The sequence below is a fragment of the Macaca nemestrina genome, chromosome 3 (genome assembly GCF_043159975.1).
Source record: "Macaca nemestrina isolate mMacNem1 chromosome 3, mMacNem.hap1, whole genome shotgun sequence".
Lineage (NCBI taxonomy): Eukaryota > Metazoa > Chordata > Mammalia > Primates > Cercopithecidae > Macaca > Macaca nemestrina.
The window spans coordinates 21,404,784-21,419,575 of NC_092127.1; the positions used below are offsets into that span (position 1 = coordinate 21,404,784).

The 14,792-nt window shown below is 38.4% G+C and overlaps 1 protein-coding gene across 9 annotated transcripts in view; it reads left to right on the forward strand.

Moving 5' to 3' along the window:
• Nucleotides 1–14,792, forward strand: part of LOC105466702 (DExD/H-box 60 like) — a 213,565-nt gene that overhangs the window by 169,615 nt on the left and 29,158 nt on the right. For 8 of the 9 annotated variants that reach the window (XM_071092841.1, XM_011715803.2, XM_011715798.3 and 5 more), the window contains 2 exons: nucleotides 536–598; nucleotides 3,417–4,453. In XM_071092841.1, coding sequence (XP_070948942.1) covers nucleotides 536–598; nucleotides 3,417–3,546 — 193 coding nt within the window. In that variant the 3' untranslated portion in view covers nucleotides 3,547–4,453. Of the gene's footprint in view, nucleotides 1–535; nucleotides 599–3,416; nucleotides 4,454–14,792 lie in introns of those variants that run through there. The other variant, XR_011620831.1, reaches the window with a different exon arrangement.

Sequence of the window (14,792 nt, forward strand, 5' to 3'; positions counted from 1 at the left end):
TCACTCCAGTTGAAATAGAATTGTTTATTTGTTGTTTTGGTTCCTTTTTGTGGGGGAGATGAGCACCAGGCAACTCTTGTTTTCCATCTTGCTCAATGTTCTGCCATCCTTGACAAATCTTTAGCTACATCTGTTTTTCTTAGGTCTAGTTCTTAGCTATGAAGAACTAAGAAAGTAGAAATAGAACTAAGAAAGTAGAAGTAAGTAGAAATAACATTAGTAGAAATAACATTAGTCGATCAACTTGTTTTATTTTCACTTTAATCTCTAGTCCTCATTGACCCTTCTAAGCTTTACTTTTATATTTCACTCTCCCCCTTTGATGATGGTCAAATTATCTGTTTAATAATTTTTTTGTGGTTTTTACCTATGCCTCTCAATTTCATTATGATTAATACAATAGAATGAAGTCTTAACTGGGAATGTATTTGGCAGATAAATTAACTGCCATGGACAGACCACTATTAAAGTTTGAGTTAATTCTTTTATGTTTATGTTTTTATACTTTTTAATTAAGAAATGTTGTTCTCTTTAGGATGCGTATGGGGCAGCTTTTAAAGTGTTTGAAAGATTTTGCATTCAACATTCAGGCCATCAGGTATGTTTCATGCTGAATTTGATTTTCTCAATTATTTAATGGTAGTTTAGCAAACATATAGCTCTTCCTTTGTGTAAGTTTATGATTCTCATGAAGGAGCACTCTGAAGATACCATTGAGCCTCCCAGGTTCTCTACAACTCAGCTGTCCAAAGCTCTGTAGACCCTTGTGTCAGGACACTGTCACACTGTTTTTTGTATTAAGATTCATCTCAAATCCATTTGTAATTGAATTTCATTGAGATCAGAGCCTGGAAGGCACTTCCTCATGACTTCATAAATCTCCATGCCTCACTGTACTCAAGTTTTACCAATGCTGAGCAGTCACACTGAGTCAGATAAATAACTTCAGTAGGTCTCTGGTTTATATCCACTTCAAAGCACTTAAGTCTTTCTCATACTCGGTGCCTTTCCCAGACCCTGACATCTCCTGTTGATTTCCTGTGTTCATCTGCCCAATGCTCAACAGAGACCCAAGCAAATATGAACTCTATGTGAGCACTCCTTTCTCTATGCTCCATTGGTCATGTAGTTTTTGTCTAGCTCCATTTTCCTTATCTCTAGTCCTTACTGCTTTATCAAGTGTATGTGGTTTTTCACATACATTCAGTTTTGGAAGGAGAATATTTATTTAGAGTTCCTTGTTAGTGAGGACACATTTGTGCTTTTCCTTGGTCTGAGCTGAGCCTGACCCTTTGGGAAGCTTTCTACAAAGAGTGAAAGTCTTAGGATGGCCCTAAGTGGCTTATAGCTATCAGAGCTACAACCTCTTTGAGCAGCCTGAGAAACTTTGGAGATTTTAAACATATCTCAAGAGTTTAAACAGGAAAAATAATTCCTTCATTCATGTTTCAATTTCAAAAGTATCAAGGTCTTACTGTGTTAGAGGCACTGTTCCAGGCACTTCAATGTCGTGGGAGAAACTTTCTTGTAGACAGTCATATGTGGTAAGTGCTATGATTGAGTTACACATAAAATACTAAGATAGCATAAATAACTTTATGATTAATGCTACTATAATCAGAAAAAGCATTATAGAAGATGTAATTTCCAATCAGGTCTTAAAGGAGAAGTGAAAATTCATTAAGTAGATTAATTATACTAAATATAATTCTAGTTAATTAGGATAATTAAGTAGAATAATTAGTGTAGTCAGATTTTAAGCAGGGAGAATAGTATATCCAAATGTACAGAAATATTAAAGGTCCTGATGTATTCAGGGATAGGTCCCCCCAGCTAATGATGGTGAAGTACAGAATGTGGAGGTTGTGACAGGGATCAGGGAAAATGCTGAGAAGTGAGTGTGGAGTCTTTGATAGGAATTTGGTTGTATATGCGAAGGGTCTTATTTGTTATGCGATGAAGTATGGATTTAAAATGGTAGACAAAGGTGAGGCAGGGGAGTTTCTAAGGATGAGTAAGGATGAGTATGACATAGATCTATGTTTTAGAGATATTATTCTGGCAGAGTATAGAGATTAACTCAAGAGGTAGAGAAAATGAAAGCAGGGAGCTAAAGCTGGAGGCTATACCCATATTCCAGGTGAGAGAAAATGAAGGCTTGAATTAGACAGTGGTGGCAGAAATGAATGATGAGAATTGGAGACATATTTAAGAGGAGGAACTCCTGCAGTGGGGAAAGAGATATTATGACAAATTGGGTTTCTAATTTGGTTAATTATAATGTTAATGAAAGTAAGGAATACATGATGATGACTTGGGAACTGACAATAAAAAAGTATGAGTTGGAATTTAAAATGTCACATGTGTTGTCTATAAGACATCCAGGGGGAAATGTTGAGCAGTCAGAGAGAACAATAGGTCTGAAACTGGAGGAATTTCAGACTTAGAGATAAAGATGTGATCATTGCTAATATTCAGCCACTGAGGACGAGTAAAAATCTGAAACTCTGCTCAAGAGTGAATAAGGTGGAGCATGAAAACAAAAAGGATGGCAAAATGTCAAATCACAGTTGATTTCGGTGCTCGAATGGCTTGTCAGGTAGCTGAGAGACTCACTTTTCTGTGTCTCCTCTCGTTCACCCTAGCTTCTATCCTAAGATATGTGGATAGGGACGGAATTTTTTTTCACTGAATTGGGTGACTGTGGGTTTTTAAAAATAATTGGTCCAATATTAGGAAGTCCATATGGCTTTCATGAGATGCATAGAGAGAAGAAAAGAAGTTGAATAACACCTCTAGGGTCCAAGAATATGGAATTCTGTAGTCTTACAATACTCACAGAGCAAGTTTAGGTGTAATATAAAGAGGAACTGTGGCCGGACATGGTGGCCCACACCGGAAATCCCAGCACTTTGGGAGGCCAAGGTAGGTGGATCACGAGGTCAGGAGTTCAAGACCAGCCTGGCCAAGATGGTGAAACCCCATCGCTACTAAAAATATAAAAATTAGCCGGGTGCCTGTAATCCCAGCTACTTGGGGGGCAGAGGCAGAAATTGCTTGAACCCAGGAGGCAGAAGTTGCAGTGAGCTGAGATCAGATCACACCACTGCACTCCAGCCTGGGCAACAGAGTGAGACTCTGTCTCAAAAAAAAAAAAAAAAAAAAAAAAAAAAAAAGAAAAGAAAAAGAACTGTGTGAAGGTATATATCTTTATTTTTCTCAAGATACATGATGTATGTTGTAAAGATTTTATAAAAAAGATAACTGTGCATTTTGTTAATATTCTGCATACTTTTTCTCCATATTTACATCTGATAGGTTTTGGGGGGAATTACTTCTGCTAACCTTTTAATAATATTGCTTGTTATCAAAATGTGGGCTCATTATTATTTTTATTATTATTATCATTTATGCAGTGATTCCTTGAGTGAACTGTGTGAAAATGAGCATGACAATGTAGTCCTGGCATTTAAACAATTGAGTCAAACCTTTTATGAAAAACTTGAAGAAATGCAAACTCAAATGCATCAAAATCACTTAAAATAACACCGTGGAAAACTTTCAAGTCTGATTATGTGGTATTTATCCCTTTGCAAGGCGAGATATATTTGAGCTTATGCAACGAAATGGAAAAATTTTTTGTCTTGGAGCCAAACAGAATTGAACTCAAATATTAGCTCTGCTGTTTTCTAACTGAATGACCTTAAGTTATGTCACACATCTGAGCTTTAACTTTATTTTTGGCAAAATCAGAGTAAAAATGAATACCTCTAGTTGTTTTGAGGATTAAATGAGATAATGTATGAAAAGTGATTGGGATTGGGTGGTGACTTAATTAACGGTAGTGTTTTTTTTTAGTAGTTAAAGTTAATATATAGCAAAATTAGTTTCACATTGTCAAGTTTTCAGTACATCCCCAAGTTAACTGAATTTTAAATTAATGGTTAATAAATCACAAAGGACTCAAGTCAATTCTGAACATCTGAACAACAATTTGGTTATGTAAGAAGACTTCTGAGATTACAAGAAAGTCACTGCTATAGACTGGATGTTTGTGCCCTCCCCTCCAAATTTTTTTATACTGAAGTTCTAACCCTCAATGTGATAGTATTAGGAGATGATAAGTCATGAGGGTGGAGTTCCTTGGATGTAATTAGTGACTTTAGCTGAGACAGAAGAGAGCTCGCTCTCCAATCTCTGCTCACTACCACTGGATGATACAATGGGAAGATGGCCATCTGCAGACCAAGAAGCAGGCCCTCAACAGAACTGAATCTACTTACATCTTGATCTTGAACTTTCCAGCCTCCAGAATTGTGAGAAATACATGTTTGTTGTTTAGCCATCTGGTCTGTGATCCTTTAAGAAAACAATTAACTGAAAACTTGGTATTGTTGTAGTTTATGTAGTAAATGACTTGGCACTCATCAGAAAATAAAGGGCATTAAATTGATTTACTATTGTGTTCCTTATGTTAAATCTGTTAGTCCATCCATTTGTAGACACATATGCATTAGATATTTTGCCTTCATTGCTGTCTATCTTTACTGCAGCCCTAGGTCACGAACTACAAAATCTGTTTTAGACCCAGACCTTGAACACAGAGCATTTCTTTCTCAGGATGAAAGACATAACCTTTTGTATCATCCAGAATGTAACAAGACACCATTTGTTGTATGGCATTACTTACAGTTACATTGCATAGGCTTAGAAAAACACTTTGTCTAGAAATGGAAAGCCTCTATTCCTTAGAATTTAACACAAAATTGGTTTATATCAGTCATGTGCCAAAATCTTACTTGTGACTGTTTTCTTAGTGCTGATCCTAAATTTTTTTATTTAAAATAAGCACATAGTAACAAACATAGTAGATATTAATCCAGCTTTATAGATAATAACTTTAAATATCAAAGGCTTAAACACAACGAAAAGACAGAGATTGTCAGAGTGGATCAAAACACAATAACCAGCTATATGTTGTCTACCAGAAACGTTTTAAATATAAAGACACATGTAAATTAAAAGTAAATGGATGTGACTTATAGTTTCTGATTTCTCATGTAAGAAGCTTAGAATCAACCACTCCATCTTAATTAGTGAAAACAGGAACAAACTGAAAAATTGATAATTCTTCTAGATCCCTGAGAGAAGTGATGTCATGGGGCAAACTGTTGCCCCTCAAATTGGAGCAAAAGACAGGTGGATACAGAGAATCACAACACACTGAGGCAAAAACCTGCACAGGAAACAGTGCTGGAGCAGGAAAACCTGAACTTTAATGAACAAATTGCTAAGTGTGGGCACATCTGAGAGAAAACTCCAGGGGGATACATTCACCTGGGAGCCATGCTTCTCTATGAGTTTTATATCTGGGAAATGAACCAAGATCTTACCTTAAACATTGGAGAAAAATTCCCTTATGCTTCTGGAAGGAGGAAAATAAAATACACTGTATTAAAATGTGCCAGAGCACTCTGTTCTTTTTAATAAGGTCTGCCCTCAGGAGAAACTAGTTACTCAGAGCCTAGCCTGCTAGAGTTTTATCAGATACTAACTCACCTGTTAGAAGGGAAGTACCCAACTTCAGCCCACCCTAGACATCCTACCCCACCTAAAGCAGGGTGTAGAACAAAGTTGAGGAACACTTGTAAAGTTTATAGTCTCGAGGCCCAAGCTCACTAAATGTCAGAAATAATTATAGTCATAAGTCTCTTCTTCATGGGAATATGTTCTGAGAAATACATTGTTAGGTGATTTTTGTTAGGTGATTATAGAGTGTACTTACATGTACTTAGATAGTATAGCCTATTATAGTCCTAAACCATGTGGTGTAAACTATTACTCTTAGGCTACAAGACTGTATAGCATTTTACTGTACTCAACACTGTAGGTAACTGTAACACAATGGTAAATATTTGTATAGCTAAACACATCTAAACATAGAAAAGGCACAATAAATATATGGTATTGTAATCTTAGTAATCTTATGGGAACACTGCCATATATGCAGTCTGTCATTGACCAAAATGTCATTATGCAATGCATGGCTGTATAGGACTATAGACCACTCCCCCTACAACTTACCATCACATTACTAAAGACCTATTGTTTACAGCAGTTCTTTTTACTCAGTACATTATATCTGGCTATCAAGAAAAAATTACTAGGCAAAAAGTTACTAAAAGGCAAAAAAACCAATTTGAAGAGATGAGCAAGCATCAGAATCAGACATGGCAGAAATGTTGGAATTATCAGAATGGAAATTTAAAATAGTTAATTTAAAATAATTAATTTGCTATGGGCTTCCATGGATAAAGTAGGCAGCAAGCAAGAACAGAGGGGCAGGCATTATCCAATTTATTGAGGGACAGAATAGAACAAAAAGGTAGAGGAAAGGCAAATTTGCTTTCTTTGCTTGAATGGATGCATCCGTCTTCTCCTGCCCTTAGACATCAGCACTCCTGATTCTGGGGCTTTTGGACTCAGAGTGGGACTAACACCATTGGCAACCCATAGGCTCCGTCACCAATCCTCAGGTCTTTGGACTGGGACTAAATTATACTTCCTGCTTTCCTGTTTCTCTAGCTTACAGGTGGCGGATCACGGAACTTCTTGACTTTTATAACCACATGAGCCAATTCCTAAAATCAATCTCTTCATCTCTCTCTATATGTGTTCTACTGTTTCTGTCTCTCTGGAGACCCCTAACTAAAACAATACCCTCTTAAATAAAATTCTGGAATTGCTATAAATTGTTTTCTTACAAAAAGGCAACAGAAAGTATAAAAAGAAATAAAATTGATTCTTGAGACTTTTGCTTAGGCTAAGAATTCGGTTAGATAATTTTAGTCAATTTAGGTTTGACCTAATATATTACTAAAAATGTTCCCATTTCTGAGACTTAAAAATTCTGAAATTCAGAGCTTAAATGATGACTACACATACTGTTTTTATTCTTTTTTTGCTTTGCAAATATAATTAGTATTTGGAGATAGTGTCTTTATATGAAACATCCAGTGAAATTAAATCGATGATTTACCTTTTCAAAATAAAAATCTCGAAGGGGATTGGGCCAAGATAGCAGACTAGAAGCACTGCTCTTATGGAAACGAAACAAAATAGCTAGTGAAAACTCACTCTGAAGGCTGATCATTAGAGAAACCACATTGGGATCCATCAAGGTAGCAGGGGAACAGAGCAGGGAGTTGTGAAGCCAGCACCAGCCTGTCTGGGCTTATCATAGAGCCAGAAGGACCTCTCTGACATGAGACAGGGTAAGTGAGTAAGAGACCCCTGGGTGAGTCATGTTCTCCACAGGTACCTGTGCAAAACTTAAAATGAGAGAATCTCCCTGCCTGCTTCCCCCTGTCCACATTTCCCCTACCCTGCTTCTAGGCTGAGGCATAGAACAACCTGGACATTTAGTGGGGGCAACTCTTGAGATAAAGGGAACATCTACAAGCCTTGGGCCCCATAGCAGACCAGAATCTGGCATGGTAGCTCCAATGGAGGCTGTAGTGGTAGTGCCTGGGAGTAGTAAGACTGCTCCACTCTACCTGCCAAATGGGAGTTGGTGCTGGTGCTAGCTTCCGGCCCAGTGGTCCTACTTTGATTTGAACTCAGCTGGCAGCTGCAGCCTCCCATTGTCCCAGGAAATGCCCAGACGGCAGGATGGGCTACCTCACCCAGCCTTTTCACTGATAGCCAGAAGGGCAATGCTTGCTAGAGCTTCTGGCCCAGCAGTCACACTTGTGTGAACTCAGCCCTAGAGCATAGTCCCTTGTTCTAGGAAGCACCCAGATGTCAGGATTGGTGAACCCACCTATCCCCATCACTGATGACCAGGTGAGCCATGCCAGCTACAACTTCTGGACCAGAGTCCTACACAGCCTGATTAAGTGAGGGGCTTTACCTCCTGTTGCTCTGGAAACAGCCCAAAGGCAGGGTGGGCAGCTCTACCTACCCCAGCTTCTCATAGCCAGATGACCCACATCTGCTAGAGCTTCCAGCCCAATGGTCCCACTTCTGCCTGAACTCTCTGGGTAGGTGCAACCCTATGTTCTCCCGGGAAGCATTTGGACAGCAGATTAAGCCTGTCTGCCAATAGGAGTCTCTCTGCCTGAGGGAGCCTCGTGGACCACAACACACTACAGAAGAATTGTGGGCATGGAGACAGTAATCAGAAGGGGATCCTGCAAAACCCAGGAGCAGAATTAAAAACAGTATATTGAACCTACATTATGCCATAATCAAACCCCCAAGGGCCTCAGAGAAGATGAAAGCAAAATAGCCCATCTAAAGGATAGCAGTGTCAAAGACTTTAGGAACATCAGTCCACACAGATGAGAAAAATCCATCTCAAGAACTCTGACAACTCAAAAAGACCGAGTATCTTCTTGTCTTCAAACAGCTATACTAGTTTCCCAGCAATGGTTCTTAACTATGCTGAAATGGCTGAAATGTCAGAAATAGAATTCAGAATATGGATAGAAATGAAGGTCATCAACATTCAAGAGAAAGTCAAAATCCAATCTTAGCACTCTAAGAAATATATTAAAAAAAATACAGGAGATAAAGACAAAAGGGACATATTAAGAAAGGACCAAACTGAATTGATAGAGCTGAAAAACTCACTCCAAGAATTTCAGAATACAATTGCAAGTATTAACAGAATCAACCAAGCTGAGGAAAGAATCTCAGAGATTGCAGAACAGTTATCTGAAATATCTCAGTCAGACAAAAATAAAAAACAATAAAGAAGAATGAACAAAAACTCCAAGAAATATGGGATTATGTGAAGAAACCAAATCTATGGCTCATTCTTGTCCCTGAAAGAGAGGAAGTGAAAACAAGTACTTGGAAAACATACTTGAGGGTATCATCCATGAACATTTCCTTAACATTTTTAGAGAGGCCAACATTCAAATCCAGCAAATATAGAGAACACCTTTATGATACTATGCAAGATGACCATCACCAACACACATTGTCATCAGATTCTCTAAGGTCAAAATGCAAGAAAAAAAATTGTTAAAGGCAGTTCTAGAGAAGGGGAAGGTCAGCTACAAAGGGAACTCCACTAAACTAACAGCAGACCTTTCAGCAGAAACTCTACAAGCCAGAAGATATTGGGGGCCTATATTCAGCAATCTTAAAGAAAATACATTCCACTGAAGAATTTCATATCCAGCCGTGCTAACTTTCATAAGTGAAGGAGAAATAAGATCCTTTTCAGACAAGCAAATGCTAAGGAAGTTACCATGAGGCCGGCCTTCCAAGAGGTCTTTTAGGGAATGCTTTAAATATGGAAAGGAAAGACTGTTACGGTCACCACAAAACACACTTAAGTACGTAGACTATTGACTCTATAAAGCAACTACACAATCAAGTCTGCATGATAACCAGCTAACAACACAATGGTAATGAAGGTCATCAACATTCAAGAGAAAGGCAAAACCTAATCCTGGCACTCTAAGGAATATAAGAAAACAATACAAGAGATAAAGACAAAAAGGCCATATTAAGAAAGAACCAAACTGAATTGATAGAGCTGAAAAATTCACTTCAAGAATTTCAGAATACAATTGCAAGTATTAACAGCTGAATCGACCAAGCTGAGGAAAGAATCTCAGAGATTGCAGAACAGTTACCTGAAATATCTGAGTCAGACATGTGCAGTTTAAAATCTGCACATGTCAATAATAACCTTGAATACAAATGAGATAAATGCCCCAATTAAAAGGCACAGAGTGGCAAGTTGGATAAAGAAGCAAGACCCATCTGTATGCTGTCTATAAGAGACCCATCTCACATGCAGTGACACCAGTAGGCTCAAAGTGAAGAGGTGGGGAAAAACCTACCATGCAAATGGAAAACAGAAAAATAGCAGGGACTGCTATTCTAATTTTAGACAAAACAGCCTTTAAATGAGCAACAATAAAAAAAGACAAGGCCATACATGGTGGCTCATGCCTGTAATCCCAGCACTTTGGGAGGCCGAGGTGGGTGGATCACTTGAGGCCAGGAGATCAAGACCAGCCTGGACGACATGGTAGAACCCCGTCTGTATTAAAAATACAAAAATTAGCCAGGTGTGGTCACAGGCACCTGTAATCCGAGCTATTTGGGAGGCTGAGGCATTAGAATTGCTTGAACTCAGGAGCCAGAGATCGCAGTAAGTCGAGGTCTTGCCACTGCACTCTAGCGTGGGTGATGGAGTGAGACCCTGTGTCAGGGGAAAAAAAGAAAAAAGACAAGAACATTTGTATTAGTCCATTTTCACACTGCTAAAAAGAACTATGTGAGACTGGGTAATTTATAAATAAAAGAGTTTTTTGTTTGTTGTTTGTTTTTGTTTTTGTTTTGTTTTGAGATGGAGTTTCACTCTTGTCACCCAGGCTGGAGTGCAATGGCGTGATCTTGACTCACTGCAACCTCCGCCTCCTGGGTTCAAGAGATTTTCCTGCCTCAGCCTCCCGAGTAGCTGGGATTACAGGCACCCACCACCATGCCCAGCTAATTTTTGTATTTTTAGTATAGATGGGGTTTCATCATGTTGGCCAGGCTGGTCTTGAACTCCTGACCTCAGGTGATCCACCTGCCTCGGCCTCCCAAAGTTCTGGGATTACAGGTGTGAGTCCACGTCCCTCCAGAAAAGAGGTTTCATTGACTCAGTTCTGCATGGCTGGTGAGGCCTCAGGAAACTTACCATCATGGAAGAAGGCAAAGAGGAAGCAAGGCACATCTTACATTGTGGTAGGAGAGAGAGAGAGAGTGAAGGGGGAACTGTCACACACTGTTAAACCGTCAGATCTTATGCAAACTCACTATTTCATGGGAACTCATGAGAACAGCATATAGGGGAACCTGTCCACATGACCCAATCACCTCCCCCACCAGGCTCTCTCTTGACATGTGGGGATTACAACTCGAGATGAGATTTGAGTAGGAACGCAGAGCCAAACCATGTCAATATTACATAATGGTAAAGGGTTTAATTCAACAAGAACTAATTATCCTAAATGTAGATGCACCCAGGACAGGAGCACCCAGATTTATAAAGCAAATTCTTTCAGACCTATGAAGAGACTTAGATGACTACACAAGAATAGTGGAGACTTCAATATCCCACTGACAGTATTCAACAGATCATTGAGGCAGAAGACTAACAAAGATATTCAGGATCGACTCTTGACATTTGACCACGTGGGCCTAACAGATGTCTGCAGAACCCTCCACCCCAGAACAGCAGAATATGCATTCTTCTCATCTGCACATGGCATATGCTCTAAATTTTGCTGCACAATTGGCCATAAAATAGTCCTAAGCAAGTTGAAAAAAACAAAGTCATACCAACCACACTCTCAGACCTAGTGCAATAAAATATAAATCAATACTAAGGAAATCACATAAAAGCATAGAATTTAAACAACCTGCCCCTGAATGACTTTTTGGGTAAACAATGAAATTAAGGCAGAAATCAAGAAATTCTTTGAAACCAAAGATTGCAAAGATACAACATACCAGAATCTCTGGGACATACCTAAAGCAGTGTTATGAGGGAAGTTTATAGCACTGAATGCTCATATCAAAAAGTTAGAAAGATTTCAAATTAACAACCTAACATCACACACGGAGGAACTAGAGAAATGAGCAAACCAATCCCAAAGCTAGCAGAAGACAAGAAATAACCACAATCAGTGCTGAACTGAAGGAAATTGAGATGTGGAAAACCACACAGAAGATCAATTAATCTAATAATTGGTTATTTGAGAGAATAAATATTGATAAATCACTAGCTAGACCAATAAAGAAAAAAATGACAAAAGGGGCATTACCACTAATCCTGCAGAAATATTTAAAAGCACTCAACAGAGGTGACCATAAACACCTCCATGCACACAAAGTGGAAAACCTAGAAGAAACGGATAAAATCCTGGGAGCATAAAACCTCCCAGGATTGCACTAGGAAGAAATATCCTGGTCTAGGATGGGAACAGACCAATAATGAGTTCCAAAATTGAATCACTAATAAAAAACCTACCAACCACGAAGAGCCCAGGACCAGATAGATTCACAGTCAAATTCTATTTTCTATGTGTGTGTGTGTGTGTGTGTGTGTGTGTGTGTGTGTGTGTGTGTGTGTGTGTGTAGCTTGTACCATTTCTACTGAAACTGTTCCAAAACATTGAGGAAAGACTCCTCCTTAACTCATTTTATGAGGCCAGGATCATTCTGATACCAAAACCTAGCAGAGACACAACACAAAAAGAAAACTTCAGACCAATATTCTTGATGAACATAGATGCAGAAATCCTTAACAAAATGCTAGCAAACCAAATTCCGCAGCACATCAAAAAGCTTATCTACCATGATCAAGTAGGCTTCATCCCTGTGATGCAAGGTTGGTTCAAAATGTGCAAATCAATAAATGTGACTTATCACATACACAGAATTAAAACCTAAAAACAAATGATTATCTCAATAGATGAAGACAATGCCTTCAATAAAATTCAATATCCTTTCATGTTAAAACCCTCAACAGATTATGCATTGAAGGAATAGACTTCAAAATAATAAGACTTATCTATGACAAAGCCATAACCAACATCATACAGAATGGGCAAAAGCTAGAAGCATTCTCTTTGAAAAGCAGAACAAGATAAAAATGCTCTCTCTCAACTCCTATTCAACACAGTACTGGACATCCTAGCCAGAGGAATCAGGCAAGAGAAAAAAAAGACATTCAAGCAGGAAGAGAGGAAGTCAAACTATCTCTGTTTGAAGACAATATGATTCTATAACTAGAAAACCCCATAGTCTCTGCCCAAAAGCTCCTTGTTCTGATAAACAACTTTAGCAAAGTTTCAAGATACAAGAATCAATGTAGCAAAATCAGCAACATTTCTATATACCAATAACATCCAAGCTGGAGCCAAATCCAGAATGCAATCCCATTTATAATTACCACAGGCCGGGTGCGGTGGCTCATGCCTGTAATCACAGCACTTTGAGAGGCCGAGGTGGGTGGATCACAAGGGAAAGAGATTGAGACTACCCTGGCCAACATGGTGAAACCCCGTCTCTACTAAAAATACAAAAAATTAGCTGGGTGTGGTGGCAGGTGCTTGTAATCCCAGCTACTTGGGAGGCTGAGGCAGGAGAATCGCTTGAACCTGGGAGGCAGAGGTTGTGCCACTGCACTCCAGCCTGGGCAAAAGGAGTGAAACTCCATCTCAAAAAAAACAAAAAACTTACCACAATAAAAATAAAATTTGTAGGAATACAGCTACCCAGGAAGGTGAAAGACCTCTACAACGAGAATTACAAAACACTGCTAAAGGAAATCAGAGACGACACACACAAATGGAAAAACAGTCATTGCTCATGGATAGGAAGAATCAATATTGTTAAAATGGCCATACTGCCCAAAGCAATTTGTAGGTTCAGTGCTGTTTCATCAAACCAATGACGTTCTTCACAGAATTAGAAAAAAAGTATTTTAAAATTCATATAGAACCAAAAAAGAGCTCAAATAGCCAACTCAATCTTAAGCAATGAGAACAAATCTAGAAGTGTCACATTAAACTTCAAACTATACTACAAGACTACAGTAACTAAACAGTGTGGTACTGGTACAAAAACAGACGCATAGACCAATGGAACTGAATAGAGAGCCCAGAAAAAATGCTACAAACCTACAACCATCTGATGTTCAGTGAAGCTGGAAAAAACAAGTGATGGGGAAAGTACTCCACCTTCAATGAATGGTGCTAAGGTAACTGACTAGCCATATGCAAAAGATTGAACCTGGACCCCTACATTATACCACCTACAAATATCAACTCAAGAAGGATTAAAGACTTAAATGTAAAATGTAAAACTATAAAAATCTGGAAGATAACATACGAAATACCATTCTGGACATAGGATCAGGTAAGGATTTCATGAAAAGACACCAAAAGCAGTTGCAACAAAAATAAAAATCAACAAATGGGACCTAATCAAACTAAAGAGCTTCTGCATAGCAAAAGAAACCATCAACAAAGTAAACAGACAACGTATAGAGGGGAGAAAATATTTTCAAACTGTGCATCTGACAAAGGTCTCATATTCAGCATCTATAAGGAACTTAAACAAATTTACAAGCAAAAAACAACATCCTGTTAAAAAGCAGGCAAAAGACACACTTTTCCAAAGAAGACATACACATGCAGCCAACAAGCATATGAAAGAATGCTTAACATTACTTATGATAAGAGAAACAAAAATCAAAACTACTATGAGATACTATCTTGCATCAGTCAGAATGGCTATTATTAAGAAGTCAGCAAATAACAGGTGCTGACAAAGTTGTGTAGAAAAGGGAGCAATTATACACGGCTGGTAATTAGTTCAACTATTTCAGAAAGCAATATGGCAATTTCTCAAAGAACTTAGAATTACCATTTGACCCAGCAATCCCATTATTGGATATATACCCAAAGAAATATCAATCACTCTACCATTGAGACATATACACACATGTATCTATCACAGCACTATTCATGGTAACAAAGACATGGAATTAACCTAAATGTCCATCAGTGGTGGACCGAGTAAAGATAAACTGATACAGATATACCATGGAATACTATGCAACCACAAAAAAGAATGAGATTATGTCATTGCAGCAACATGGATGGAGCTAGAGACCATTATCCTAAGTGAACTAACACAGGAACCAAAAACTAAATACCACATGTTCTCACTTGTTAAGTGGGAGTTAGACATTGAGTACATATGGATACAAA